The 13,259-nt window shown below is 47.2% G+C and overlaps 1 protein-coding gene across 2 annotated transcripts in view; it reads right to left on the bottom strand.

The window, feature by feature from the left end:
- NINJ2 (ninjurin 2) overlaps positions 1-11,919 on the bottom strand; it is a 47,292-nt gene extending 35,373 nt beyond the window's left edge. The window contains exon 1 of one of the 2 annotated variants that reach the window (XM_058852932.1): positions 11,783-11,919. In XM_058852932.1, coding sequence (XP_058708915.1) covers positions 11,783-11,812 — 30 coding nt within the window. In that variant the 5' untranslated portion in view covers positions 11,813-11,919. Of the gene's footprint in view, positions 1-9,708; positions 9,916-11,782 lie in introns of those variants that run through there. The other variant, XM_058852933.1, reaches the window with a different exon arrangement.
- Between the last annotated feature and the right edge of the window lie 1,340 nt (positions 11,920-13,259).

Genomic DNA, 13,259 nt, shown 5'->3' with positions numbered 1-13,259 from the left:
ATACACTGTCCCTGGGAATTACATTCTCAGATTAGAAAAATGTCCCTCCTCTTCCCTCTGTGAAAAGAACTGCTGTTCTGGCTCTATATTAAAGGATTAGGATAGTGGTTTTTTCTGGTGACTTATTATTCAGGTTGTCTTTTGTTTTCTCATTAACCCCTCTGCAAAACAGGTTCAAAATGTAAACTAAGATTGATGTGTGAATGATCCTGCAGCATTGTGCAAGCGCTTTGCACAGCTGAGAACGGCCAGTTAAAGGAGGACTGCTGGAAAATTGGACCCAGACATTCAGTCAGCAACTTTCAACCCTGCAGAGACAAAGAACCTTTAAGAGCTCACTTTATAATGAGGAGCTATAGAACAGCACGGCAGAAATTCAAGGGAGGCCCAGGTCCCCAGTGACAACTGTGTTTTCCAGAGCTCTCCTGGGTGCAGGTTGCTCTGAGAGACCTTTGGAAAGGGGTGTAGCAAATGAGGCCTTCCTGGGAGACTGCACAGGGGAGCAAATCCCTCAGAGCCACAATAGGAATGGGAGGAGATTAAAGCAGAATAACCATTTTTCTGATGATTGAATGCCCAGCTTCTGCAAACACACTCTTGTTCTGAAGAAACATTCACATTCAGACACTGAACACGTTAACTTTTAGGAGTGGGAAAACAAAACTTTGCAGGAGCTGAAGCTTTGTGTGGCTCCTTTCTCACTGTACCTGTGTTTGTCCTGTAGTTTGTCCCTTCAAGGTGGCCAAGGGACAGGAGAAGTGGGAACCACCGGTACAGAACAAATGCCCTGGATTTCAGGTGGGGCTCACCCAGAAAACATTGTGTGCCAAAGCTGGACTCTTGTAAGGGGATAGCCAAAAAGCTGTGTCCAAATGAAACCCTAAATGTTTCAGGAGGGATGAAAGAGATAGGAAGGAGGAAGAAAAACCCTGGACAGTGTAGGATAGATGGGCACTGGATGAATCTGTTTAAAAGGCAGTTGTGCTGGTCTTTATTTGGCCATATTTCAAAAGGCTCATATTAGCTCCCCGTTTTAGCTATGCACTGAAACATTTACAACACCCAGCATGAAATGATTGAGGAGTTTATCCCTATGGTTTATTCACTCCTGATCACACCCTTCCCTTCTGGGTTTCTGCCTTTTCTGTCAATATGCTGTGCAGTAGTCCTGGGGTTTTGTGGTGCCTTTCTGTGCACTCACTACAGTCTTTTTTTTTTTTTTTTTTCTTCCCCTAAAAAATAAATCCTAAACAAAACCCAACAAAAAGAAATTCCAATTTGCCTCTTTTTTTCTTATTCATGACTTCTCATATTCTGTTTGGGCACCCTGATACTCTGGTGCTGCTGCTAGCATGACCAGAGAAAGTGGGCAAAAGAAACTTTTTTGCTCTTATTAATACTATTAACATGACCAGTGACTTTTAATATATATTTATCCCTACCTGACAGGGAGATAAGTATTTAGTGAAATCACTGTAATTTTTCTCTCCAGTTTGTGACCCTGACACCAAACAGTTTTGTTTTCCTGAGCCTTTTGAAGACCTTTCACCTTGTAATCCATCCTCTGCCCTCCCTGCATCATCTCAACACCTCAGCTCCTGCAGCACTGGAGTACAGAATGTGAATTTCCCTCTGCTCACAGGTATCAACATGTTAGCACTGACTGTGCACGTAACCCGTGTGCCTTGGGCAAGAGGCAGACAATGCTGCTGTGTAACAGATACAATATTCCCACAATTTTACATCCCCAAAGAATCCTCTGCAGCCCACCCAGAGGAGCCAGAGTCCTGCCTGCCCTTCCCAGGGCACCAAAAGGAGAAGGGGGCCTTTAAAGCCCACAGATCTTTCTGTACAAAGATTGTGATCAGGAAATCACAGCCTTCTCCCAGCCTGTGTGTTTGCCTGGTCCTGACACAAACTTCCCACAAGTGTGGCTCCCATTTCTGCTGAACCAGCCTCACAATTACGCCCACTGAGCAGCTGATAAGGAGAGGGAAGTACTCTGTCGGTGTGCAGGGTACAAATGTATCATGTCTATGGAATTGTATCATCCCTATGGAATGATAGGAGTTGCTGGGCTGGATAGTGCCCCTCAGTTCTCAGAGAGGTGGAGAGCAGGGCTAGAGACAGCGTTTGATTGAGGGATAGCTGCTGGGAACAGCCCCTGCCAGCTGTATCTGCACCTCTGTGTACCCACAGAGTACCCCACAAACAGATTTATCAACCCACATCACCTCTCCTGCATGGGGCTTGTGGCAAAGCTCAGGGCTGCTGGCTCTTGCATAATTCCTTTGAGGTTTGCTTGGCTGAACTTTGCTTTTCATAAGTCATTTGATAATAGGTAAAACAAAAAAATGGGAGGAACATAAAAACGATGTTAGGCACACCAATAACAGGCTGACCGGGCTCCTGGCTGAGAAACAAGTTCTCATCAGATAGGAAAACACAGGGAGGGGAACAAAGGAAGAAAAAATTGCTTTTGGATCAGAATAAAGAGGAATGTGCTGTTATCATTTGCAGCCATAGAGTGATGTATTTTTTTATTTTTTAGCCATTCTTTGCTGCTGGTGATGACAGGGACACCCTTCTCTGCACCTGGCCCCAAAGAGCTGAGCTCACCTCCCCTTCCCAGGCAGGGACCCGCGAGGGAACCGTGCTGCCCCAAAACCCCTCCGAGTGCCCCTGCAGCTCAGGGGGTGGCTGGAGGCTCGTGGCTGGAGGCAGAAGGGCTTGGAAATGAACCAGAATCTGATCCCAAATCTGACCAAAAGCCAATCTAATCAGCAGCCACCAAGACCTGTTGTCATCTGCTCTGGAGCTGCTTGTCTGAGCCTGGTTCTGGGTTCAGATCTCTGCACGAGGATACAGATCTACAGCGTGCCTGTTATCTCCTTTTTTATGGTCTCAGCAGAATAACTGGGCATTAGATCAGCTCAGGGACGGAACACTCCTCTTGCTACAGGTAGTAGCTCAGACTAGGAGGAAGTGGGGCACTCCATCTGCTCTGGTTTCTGGGGACAGGGACCTCTGGGCCTCTGTTCTCTGGATCTGCTCCCCCCATTTGGCTGACCAGCACTCAGACTCTGGGATTTTATGGAACACACCCTGCTGGAGCTCTCTTCTGGGGCTGTGCTCCTCTTTATTTTTTCCTTCTCCTTCATGATTTTCTCCCTGTACTTACTTAGTGAGGTTTTGGTGTGCTTGTTTTGGTGTGGGTTTGGTTATTTTGTTTTCGGTGGTTTTTTGATTGTCTTGTTTTGTTTTGTTTTGGGGTGTTTTTTTTGGTTTTTTGGTTTGTTTTTTTTTTTTTTTTTTTTTGTTTGTTTGTTTGTTTGTTTTCTGCTTCTGGGATACTGAAGTTATTCCTACCTGTGAACACACGTTAGCTTTTTTTATTTTGGTAGTTGCTGTCTCTTGCACCCAATATCTGTGTGGTTGCACCTGGATGGGAGCAGTTTTCTCCCTCCAACTCCACTGCACCCTGGCTCCTCCCAGGAGAAGGAGGTAAGAGGGGCTTTTATTGTACCAGTGGACTTTGCCCATCCCTCTCTGGGTCTGAACAGGCCAGCATTATTTCACAAGTGCTAAATCCACTCACAATGGTTTTAAATGGCTGAGCTGCTGAGCCAGCTGAACAGCAAACACCAGAGGGGAAACCACATTTTGTGAGCGCTTCAGATTCCTTCAGACTCGACGTGGAGCCATTAAGAGCAGAGTAAAAGCCCTTTGGCACAACTCCCTTCGGCGACTTGTTCACAACCACATGCCAAAAATGGGGGCTGGCTAAGGCACCAGAGTCAGGTCCCAAGAATCCAGCACGTGAGGATGGTTTAACCAAAAATCTGTTTTGGCTAAAAGCAAACAGCAGAGCAGTGTATTTTCTTGTAGAATATCAGTCCTTTGGTGAATGTCTCCCTGATCAGTGTGAATTGCCAATCAAGGTATCACCATGGGCAAAAGGTGAGAAAAACCCCAGGTGCCAATGTTTATGTAGGAATAGTTTTTATTGTGTTCGTATCTGTTAACTGTTTGCCTTAATTTTTACAGCCAAGTGAAGAAGAACCCAGATTGCATACCTGCTGTCTTCTGATAATCACAGAATAACCAGATCTCCAGCTAACATAACCAGCTAAGAAATATTCAAGAATTTGAGCAATTATCCCATTGCAGTAAGATAGATGAGGGCCTGTGGAAAGGAGCTGCTGTTCCTGTCTCTGCCCAGACATATTCCTTAAACAAGTTCTTTCACAATGATCTGGGTGAGCTTAGACACTCAGTGATGGAGGTTTCCTAGCCCAGACATTCTTGATAGAGTGATTGCTTTGAGCATTGCATTGAGTCAGCAATAATAATTGATGGTGGTCATGAGGAAGGCTGAACCTCCCTGCTCCAGCTTCAGTCAGCAAAAACCGTGTGGCCACAGCCCGAAATCACACAGGGACATGCAGCAACATTTCATCTTGAATCAGCCAGAAGGAGGTGCAAAGTTCAAGTTGAAAAGTTGCATCAAGAACCTGTATGGTCATTCTGAGTCAGAATTTCTGTTTAACATATTTCAGCTTGTTTCACTTTGGCCTCAGGATTTCACACCACACCGGTGTGGGAGGGTGACTCCAGTTCCAGCAGAAAGAGGTGCAGACACAGCTGTGTGCCTTTTGAACTTTTGAAAGTGTGTCAAAATTTGTTTCCACTGGGTGTTGAAGTTAACATTCAGCAAGGGAAGGAATTATGTGTGGTCTCTTATTGGCAGCTTCAGTTAATGCTCCTCTTTACACCGTGTGAAGTAACAGAGCGGGCTCTGCTGACTGAAAAAATCCTCAACAGCTCCTTCAAGAATTGATGGAGATTAAGAATTTAACCAGTGAGAACAAAAATGAAACCAAAGAATACTGCTGCTCTGTGGCAATTCACCCATCCAGAGGTGCTCATCCTTTCCTTCCTCCTCCTGGTGTGCCCTTGGCTACCTCAGTGCCATTTAACCATCCCTGCCCTGACTTCATAGCTGGAAAACAGGCAGGAAAACACCTCTTGCTCCATGTGGAGATTGGGAAATTAAATTCATTGATATTCATAGCACTCTTGGAGAACTAGGGACAGAACTTGCTTCTCACACAAGTCCTAGGACAGTGTTTCTGTGCTGTTATTTTCTGTGGAAATACTCCTTCAGTAAAACATAGGTTACAGAGGAATGGTTGGCCACCCTTTGGCTCTGGTTGGATTGGTAGGAGCAGTTGTTTTACTCACATAATCAAGGTCTGTGGTGAATTTGGACCTTCTTTTAAATGTCACAAAACATTATTCAGTTATGTGACTGCAGAAGAGAAAACTCCTGCAAATGTGCATAAATATTAGGGAAAAAAATAAAGAAAAACCCAAGAGAGCATGAACAAGCCACAAACCAGAACATTATCTCATTTTCTTGTTCTCATTTCTCTAAACCTGCCAACAGGATTCCCCCAGAATTTCCAGCACTCACTGAACCTTGACCCAAGCAGCTTCATGAGAAATTTCTTCCCCAAGGGTTGTTTTGGGTAGAAAGTTCTATGATCCTGTGTATAATGGTTTGCACAGATGTAATTACAGAGTCACATATCTGATTCATGTAATTTGACAAGGAATTACATCGTGGCTGGTTGAAAGGAGTGTGTCAAGGTGTATGGTGATGGTGATGTGGATCCTGCAGCCTCTGCATTGGCCCCTCCATCCCTCTGCTGTCCAACTCCAAGGTTTCTGTTTTGTGTTTACATACCTGAGGCACTCTAGATTACAGGAGCTCATTTCTTTATTGCCTGTCCTCAGAGACAGTTTAATAAACCCTTGTATCTCAGGGCAGGCACAGGACAGGGGCAGTGCAGGTGCCTGCTCACGCTTTGGCTCTCAGAGAAGCTCTCCCCTCTCTGTGGGGTTGCTGTATCCTGAGTCACTCCTCATTTTTGGTTCTCACAAGAGGAACACAGCAAGGTTTGCTGCCTGAGCTGGCCCCCAGACAGGGTACAGCCACGCTGATCCCTGGCCATTCCCTCCCTCCCTCCCTCACAATTTTCTCTTCAGCAATGTCTGAGCTTCATCAGATTGCTTTCACAGAGCCCATTTTTTGTCCCTCACCACTTCTAACTTTCAGCTGTGACCCAAACTCTGGCTGCTCTGTGGTCATCAGACATGTCCAGTGTGGTGTGGGACCAGGCTCCCTCCCTCAGAAAGCCATTCCCACCTTCCCTTCACCGCCCTCAGATGGAGTGTGAGGACCCAGATCAGCCTCTGCTGCAAGGATGCCCCAGGGGAACATTGGACTCCACGCTGCCTCATTTTCCCCAGACACCTCAAAACCCAGAGCCCAGCTCCTCAAACCCTATCCCTGTGTTTGGGAAGGGCCTCAGCAAAACCTGCCCCAAGGGAAAGCTGGCCATGCCAGGCAGGAGGAATGAAAATGGGGAAATGTCACATCTGGGAGGAGAGGAGAGGAGAGGAGAGGAGAGGAGAGGAGAGGAGAGGAGAGGAGAGGAGAGGAGAGGAGAGGAGAGGAGAGGAGAGGAGAGGAGAGGAGAGGAGAGGAGAGGAGAGGAGAGGAGAGGAGAGGAGAGGAGAGGAGAGGAGAGGAGAGGAGAGGAGAGGAGAGGAGAGGAGAGGAGAGGAGAGGAGAGGAGAGGAGAGGAGAGGAGAGGAGAGGAGAGGAGAGGAGAGGAGAGGAGAGGAGAGGAGAGGAGAGGAGAGGAGAGGAGAGGAGAGGAGAGGAGAGGAGAGGAGAGGAGAGGAGAGGAGAGGAGAGGAGAGGAGAGGAGAGGAGAGGAGAGGAGAGGTTCGGAGAGGAGAGGAGAGGAGAGGAGAGGAGAGGAGAGGAGAGGAGAGGAGAGGAGAGGAGAGGAGAGGAGAGGAGAGGAGAGGAGAGGAGAGGCTGGCTGCTGTTGAAGAAGCAGGTGAATACATGCCCAAACCAGGAACTTGTAAGCGCATCACAGCCTTGAGGCACAAATTAAAGCCACAAAATACCAAAAAACTGAAAGTCTACCCCAGCTGTGAACACACTCTCTGCATGCCCTTATCAGATTTAGACTGAAAGTGGGATGTGGGAGATGGGATTTACTGTGGTAAGGGGGACTTTCCAATTGTTTGTTTGTGGGCATTTTGGAAAAGTCCACACTGTTAGACCTGCAGCTAACTCTGCTCATCTGCCTTTCTAAAGTCTGCCTGCTGTAGATCTGGTCAAAAACTGAGCACTGGAAGTAAAGTATGCGATTACTTGAAATCTTTTTTTTCCTTGCAAGTTACTTATAAACCTGTCTTTATTTCCACAGATGTATTTTCCATTCAAGGTATTCATGAAGCAACTCCTGCCAAAAAATTTCAGTGTTTTCCAGAACGATTATTTTAGCTGTTTACTCTTTTTACTTTTGAAGTATGAATGATTCCCTAAATGGTGAGGTATTACTTCTGCTTCTCATCCCAGAGGATTGTAAATTTTTTTTAATCCAAAGAGTAAGAAACTATAAAAAGAACGACACAACATACAGTATATGACCTCTTTTGCAGTATGAACACAGATGACATTTCATCAGAACAAACACAAATCTAATAAAACTGTGGAGCCATTGAGTACCAGCCCCAGTCTTTGCTCTGCAATATCCATCTGGGGCTCTAGCAGGCCTAGCTGTGGCAATAAGTGTGAGTTTCAGCTGTCCACAGGGCTGTTCCTGGCTGGGAGTGCTGGAATGATGCTGTCAGTGGCTCCCATTCCGAGTCTGGGACATTGCCTCAGATCTCCAATGAAGCAGGGCTGTGTTGAGGTGCCAGAGCGTGAGCTGCAGCAGCTGAGGTGCACAGCTAAACTGATTTAATGGGCCTTTTGCTGCTAAAAGAGCTGTCCTCTATGGCTCCCCCTCCCTTCTCCCCCTGCAGATCTCTGTGGAAGGGCTGGAGGTGAGAGTCTGGGGCCAAAATAGCACAACAAAGTACAGACAGATCAGCCAGAGCGCTTCTATCAAAGCCATACTTCTATTTTAAAAACCTGTGTTTCCTGAAGTAAAAGGAAATTGGTGATGGGATCTGGATCTTGTTGGGTTGTTCTGTTTCTGTCCCAAATGTATTTTTCAGATCTATCTCAGGATATCTGCTATACCTCACCAGGACTCTGCTCTCTGCCTGGTGGCAGCTGTTTAATAGAGGAAGGTGAAAGTTTCACTTGGAAGCCACAAATAGAGACGTCTGGGGAGAAAAATGCATCATTCAGATGAAATACTGTCAATGTTTTATCTTTTAATAGGTAAATTAATCTATTTAATTAAACTATTTTCCTTCCAGTTTTATTTGTTTTCCTAGCACTTGACTGGCTGGCATAAATCAGGTAAGGCTGCACAGTCTTGTGCCTTTTTCCTATTTCGGCACCATTTCCTTTTTGCAGCTCTCTCTGCACTGTTTGAGGTTTTGTTGGTCTTCCTAGAAGTCAGAATGGGAAAGCAGACTCCCTAGAAATTCACAGAACAGGAGAATTTCTGTGAGGGAGAAAGTGGAGATGCTTCTTGCTGTTAAACAGCAGTCCCAGGTGCCACTTATGGGGAGCTGGTGTCCAACTTCTCTAATGCAAGCAACCTCTTGTGGTCTGCTCAGCCATTGTGCCACAGCCTGGAGGGAACTGAAAAGCATATTTATTTTTATCCTGCCATTGGCTAATGGAATTTGAAGGTACCTTTTTTAGCTTGCAGAACTGTAAATATTGTTACTGGACCTCCCGACCTCTTTTCAGTGTTTGCTCGCCCCAATATTTGACCTCCTAACCTGCCCCAGGAATGGCAAATTCCACAGGCTGATGACATGCTGGATGAAGGAATCCTGTTACAGACACTTTCAATTTTGCTGAGTGAGCTGCTGCTCGTGCTTCAGAATAAGCAAAAAACGTGGGGGACTGATCAGTTCTCCTCAGAGCCTTCTTAAATCCTGCCTGCCTTTCCCTGCAGTCTCCTCCATGAGGACAGAGCTGCAGTGTTTCAGCTTTAGCTACCTGCCTGTAAATGCCAAGAAATGCTCAGAGGTGCTGTGCAACTGCTTCACACACAGGACCCTCAGCCTCTAAATAAAAGTTTCTTTTTCTGTATCACAGCCAGCTTCCAGGGCTTTCCTGCTTTGAGGAGCAGTGAGTCACAGCGTGCTGAGCATTCCCCAGACCTTCCTAAACCCACGGCTGGAAACTTCCATGAAGATATCTGCTCTGCATTCACTGCTCAGAGCAGGCACTCAAAAGAGGCTTTTAAATCTACTTCCCACAGAAAAACACTCTTTTTTCCCCCCTCTGCCAGTGACCACTTCTCCCATGACCTCCCACTTGTCAAGTCACGTCATTTACAGGACTCTGCTCATCTCAGCCATTGTCCTGAATCCTGGCTCAGGATTCTGCCAGCTACACCGATTCATATGAACAGGGATTTAGATCACTTCAAGGATCATCATCAACGACATCTGTGAAACTGATTTTAATATGATGCTGTAAAAATGGGACTTAAAATGCTTGATGGGCAGCTTCACCCGGGTGTTACACAGCACAACCATTTCAACAATGATTCAAAGCTACCAAGGCACAAGCAAAAGAAGGAAAAGAAGTTCTCGGGAAAAGTTTTCACCAAGAAAAAACCATCAAAGTTACCAAGATAAAATCAAAGTTAGCAGGGCACAAATCAGAGTTCCCATACCAGGGGGTTATGTGCAGTATCAATCACTTACCCAAGATCTGCTGCTGGTGAGAGGTCTCAGCTTTGAGGAGCAGCCCTGAGGGTTGTCACAGCGTGAGGGGCAATCCCTGCCATGCAGCCAGGCTGCTGAGCCAGGAGAGCTCAGAGAAGGCTCACTGGGCCTTTATTTATAGAATAAAGTGGCTGGCTTGCAGTCAAATCACATGTGAAAGTAAAGGTATGCCTGAGACTCCTTGTACCCACAACTTTCTTTGTTCCTTGCTAAATGAGTCTTGGAAAAGGCGCTCGCTATTCATGTGTCGATGGCATGATTGCTGCTCCCAGCTCATGCCTCGATGCTCCTCGCTGGGTCAGCTCTGCTCCTCCCTGCCTTTGCAGAATGAAAGCAGCTTGGTCCTTTTGCACTTTATGCCATAAAACATATGCATTATGTTTTACACCGGTGAGTATCTCTCCCTTTCCTGGAACTGAGTGTTTCTGAGCACTGCAGGAATGTGTGAACATTCACCTGTGTTTTGTGCCAAGGGGACACAGAGGACACCTCAGCAGCACAGGGACTCTTGGGACACTCTGTGTGCTGCTGCACCCTCTCCACATGGCTGCTCTGGACACAGACAGGGTGTTCTTCCTGAGCTCAGGGAACCTCTGGCCTTCTGGGCTTACTTAGCTGAGTATTGTACAGGCCAAAGGTGCTGGAGGCTCTTCACTTAACCTCAAGATGGGTTGGAAGAGAAAACTCGACAACACAGATTTTTCAGTAGTTTATGAGATTTTTAATGAGTGAAGTGATTTTTTTTCATCTATTATACCTGGACTTTAAATGCATGATGCACCTGAAACTTTCCATCAAGTGGAGTGATTCAATATACAGGGAGTTAATTTGACTTTTTATTTAGCATCATTTTCTTGTCCTCTCTTTACCATCAGTTCCTGGCTTAATGATGTCTGTATTTTTTTGTCTTGCTGTCTAGTTCTAGGAAAGACTAACATTTATCTCTCCCAGTCTTAATAAAGTACATTTTCAGTAACTGTCATAGTTACCTGTGCATCCTCCTCACTAATTGTGTCTCTTACAGCTAATCCCAGATCTTCAAAAGCTGCTCTGCACCTCATATCTCACCAGAGATACAGTCTGCAGGTTTGGGGAGCCTCACTCCTCCTTTCTAGTTAAGGAGCATTGTCCTGATTTTTTCCAAGGGCACAAATCTTACCATTTTAATTTCTTTGACATGGGCCAAAGAAACAGAAATTGTGACCCCACAGTGACTTCCCTGCTGCCAAGTCTGAGGATGATTAAGACCATTTCAGACAGAAAAATCAGCTGCAAAATGTGGACCCTGATGCCACCTACTCAGGGCTGGAAGCTGTGCCCTAGGCAATGCTTCATGTCCTTCCCTTCTCCACAGCTGTCTGAAGGGCAGATCTGGACCTGAGCTTCTGAGGTTTGATGGGTGTTTGTGATCTGGGCTTTTGATTCCATTTCATCTCTAACAGTCTCTTTTTTCCAGACCTTTGGGCAGCTGCCCTTTCCGAGAACACACGCTGTGCACAAGAAACACCCTTCTTAAAAAACACAAACACCCAGAACAGGAACGCAGAGAACCGAAAGAGCTTCACCAAGAACTTTTGTTTCTCTATAAACCCCACATAGGAAACCTTGGCCTCTTCACTCCCTCAGTATTTGCTGTATTTATTTCTTTTTCTCCTCTCCAGGCTGAGGGTATTTTCTGGCAGACAGAGGAAGGCTTTGTGAGATGAGGGACAGATCAGAGCAGGGTGTAGAGCGTGTGCTGCCTCCTCCTGAGGGCTCAATCTCTTCCTCCGCTGCCCTTCCTTCCCTAAAAAGCATCTCTTTTTAGCAATATCCCTCCTCTTACCCTGATTTTTTTGGAAAAAAGGCTCCTAACTGCCCTTGGCAGAACACAGCAGACATCCTGCCGCTGGTTTTTCTTCAAAGGGGAGCGAAGGGAAAAAGCAGAAGCGAGTTCTCAGAGGAAAGCGCCTGCCAAAGCGGAGGAGCAAACGATGGGAGCGGTGTTTGTCCCCCCGATCCGGGGCTGTTCCCTCCCTCTGCCCGGCCCCAGGGCTGTTTCCCGAGCACTCACATTGTGGCTGGAGCTGGTGTCCGATGCCATCCTCCTCTCCTCTCCTCTCCTCTGTCCGGCCCGGCTGTCCCAGCGGGGCTGCAGAGCACAGCCAGAGCACAGCCAGAGCACAGCCAGAGCACAGCCAGAGCACAGCCAGAACACAGCCAGAACACAGCCGCTATTCATCTGCCGGCCTTGGCACGGCCCGGGGGGCGAGACGGGGGCGGCAGCCCGTTCTCCTTTGTCCGGGCAGCCCTGCAACACGCGTCCCTCCCTCTGAGGCTTTCCATGACACGCGTGGTGATCGCGCCTCCGCCGCCCGGCCAGCCCGGCCGAGCCCCGGGAGCTCCGCGGGGCCGGGGCGAGTGAGCGGGCAGCGCTCCGAGAGCCTCCTGGTATGGAACAACATCATAACCAGGGCTCCGAGAGCCTCCTGGTATGGAACAACATCATAACCAGGGCTCCGAGAGCCTCCTGGTATGGAACAACATCATAACCAGGGCTCCGAGAGCCTCCTGGTATGGAACAACATCATAACCAGCGCTCCGAGAGCCTCCTGGTATGGAACAACATCATAACCAGCGCTCCGAGAGGCTCCTGGTATGGAACAACATCATAACCAGGGCTCTGAGAGGCTCCTGGTATGGTTCTACACCACAAACAGGGCTCTGAGAGCCTCCTGGTATGGAACAACATCATAAACAGGGCTCTGAGAGCCTCCTGGCATGGTTCTACATCATAACCAGGACTCTGAGAGCCTCCTGGTATGGTTCTACACCACAAACAGGGCTCCTGGTATGGTTCTACACCACAGCCAGGGCTCCTGGTATGGTTCTACACCACAAACAGGGCTCCTGGCATGGTTCTACACCACAGCCAGGGCTCCTGGCACAGTTCTGCCCCAGATCCAGGGCTCCTGGCATGGTTTTGCACCACAGCAGCCATCCCAACCTCTTCCCTCCCTCCCTCCCTCCCCAGTGCACTGCTGGATGTAGGGATGAAAAATCAAGGGGCCAAGAAGCGAGGTCCACAAAGTTGTGCCTGCTGTTTGCTGCTGCTGCTAAGATGGTGTCACATCTCAGAGAGAATTGGCACTTTTCTCTTTTTACAGTCCCTTCCTCTCGTTTTTCTCCCCAGCCAAAATGCCCTTCCTTTCCCCTCCCAACACTTTTTTTTTAGTTGAACTTGATATGTCTGGTCTTAGCTGAAAGGAAGGCTTGCTTTTCGCTGAAGTTAAAAACAGCTACGAACGACACCGGAATGGAAATGTGTGCAGCCAGAACCAAGTCACAGGGCAGAAAAACATGTTGTTATTATTAGGTGGGTTCCTTGGGCAGAAATATCAGCAATAACTCTCTAGATTTTAGAGAAAGCGCTGCTTTGTGCTACTTGCAAATCAGGTAGGCGTGTTTGCCTTTTGAAGGAGAATTTCTGTAGTTACAGAGGCACAGAAAATTTATGGTAAGGAATATATTCTGTTTAAATGTTCAGCCAA

Source organism: Poecile atricapillus, chromosome 18, assembly GCF_030490865.1.
Source record: "Poecile atricapillus isolate bPoeAtr1 chromosome 18, bPoeAtr1.hap1, whole genome shotgun sequence".
NCBI lineage: Eukaryota > Metazoa > Chordata > Aves > Passeriformes > Paridae > Poecile > Poecile atricapillus.
The sequence above is the reverse complement of the archived record's forward strand: the minus strand, read 5'-3'. Positions and strand labels throughout refer to the sequence as shown.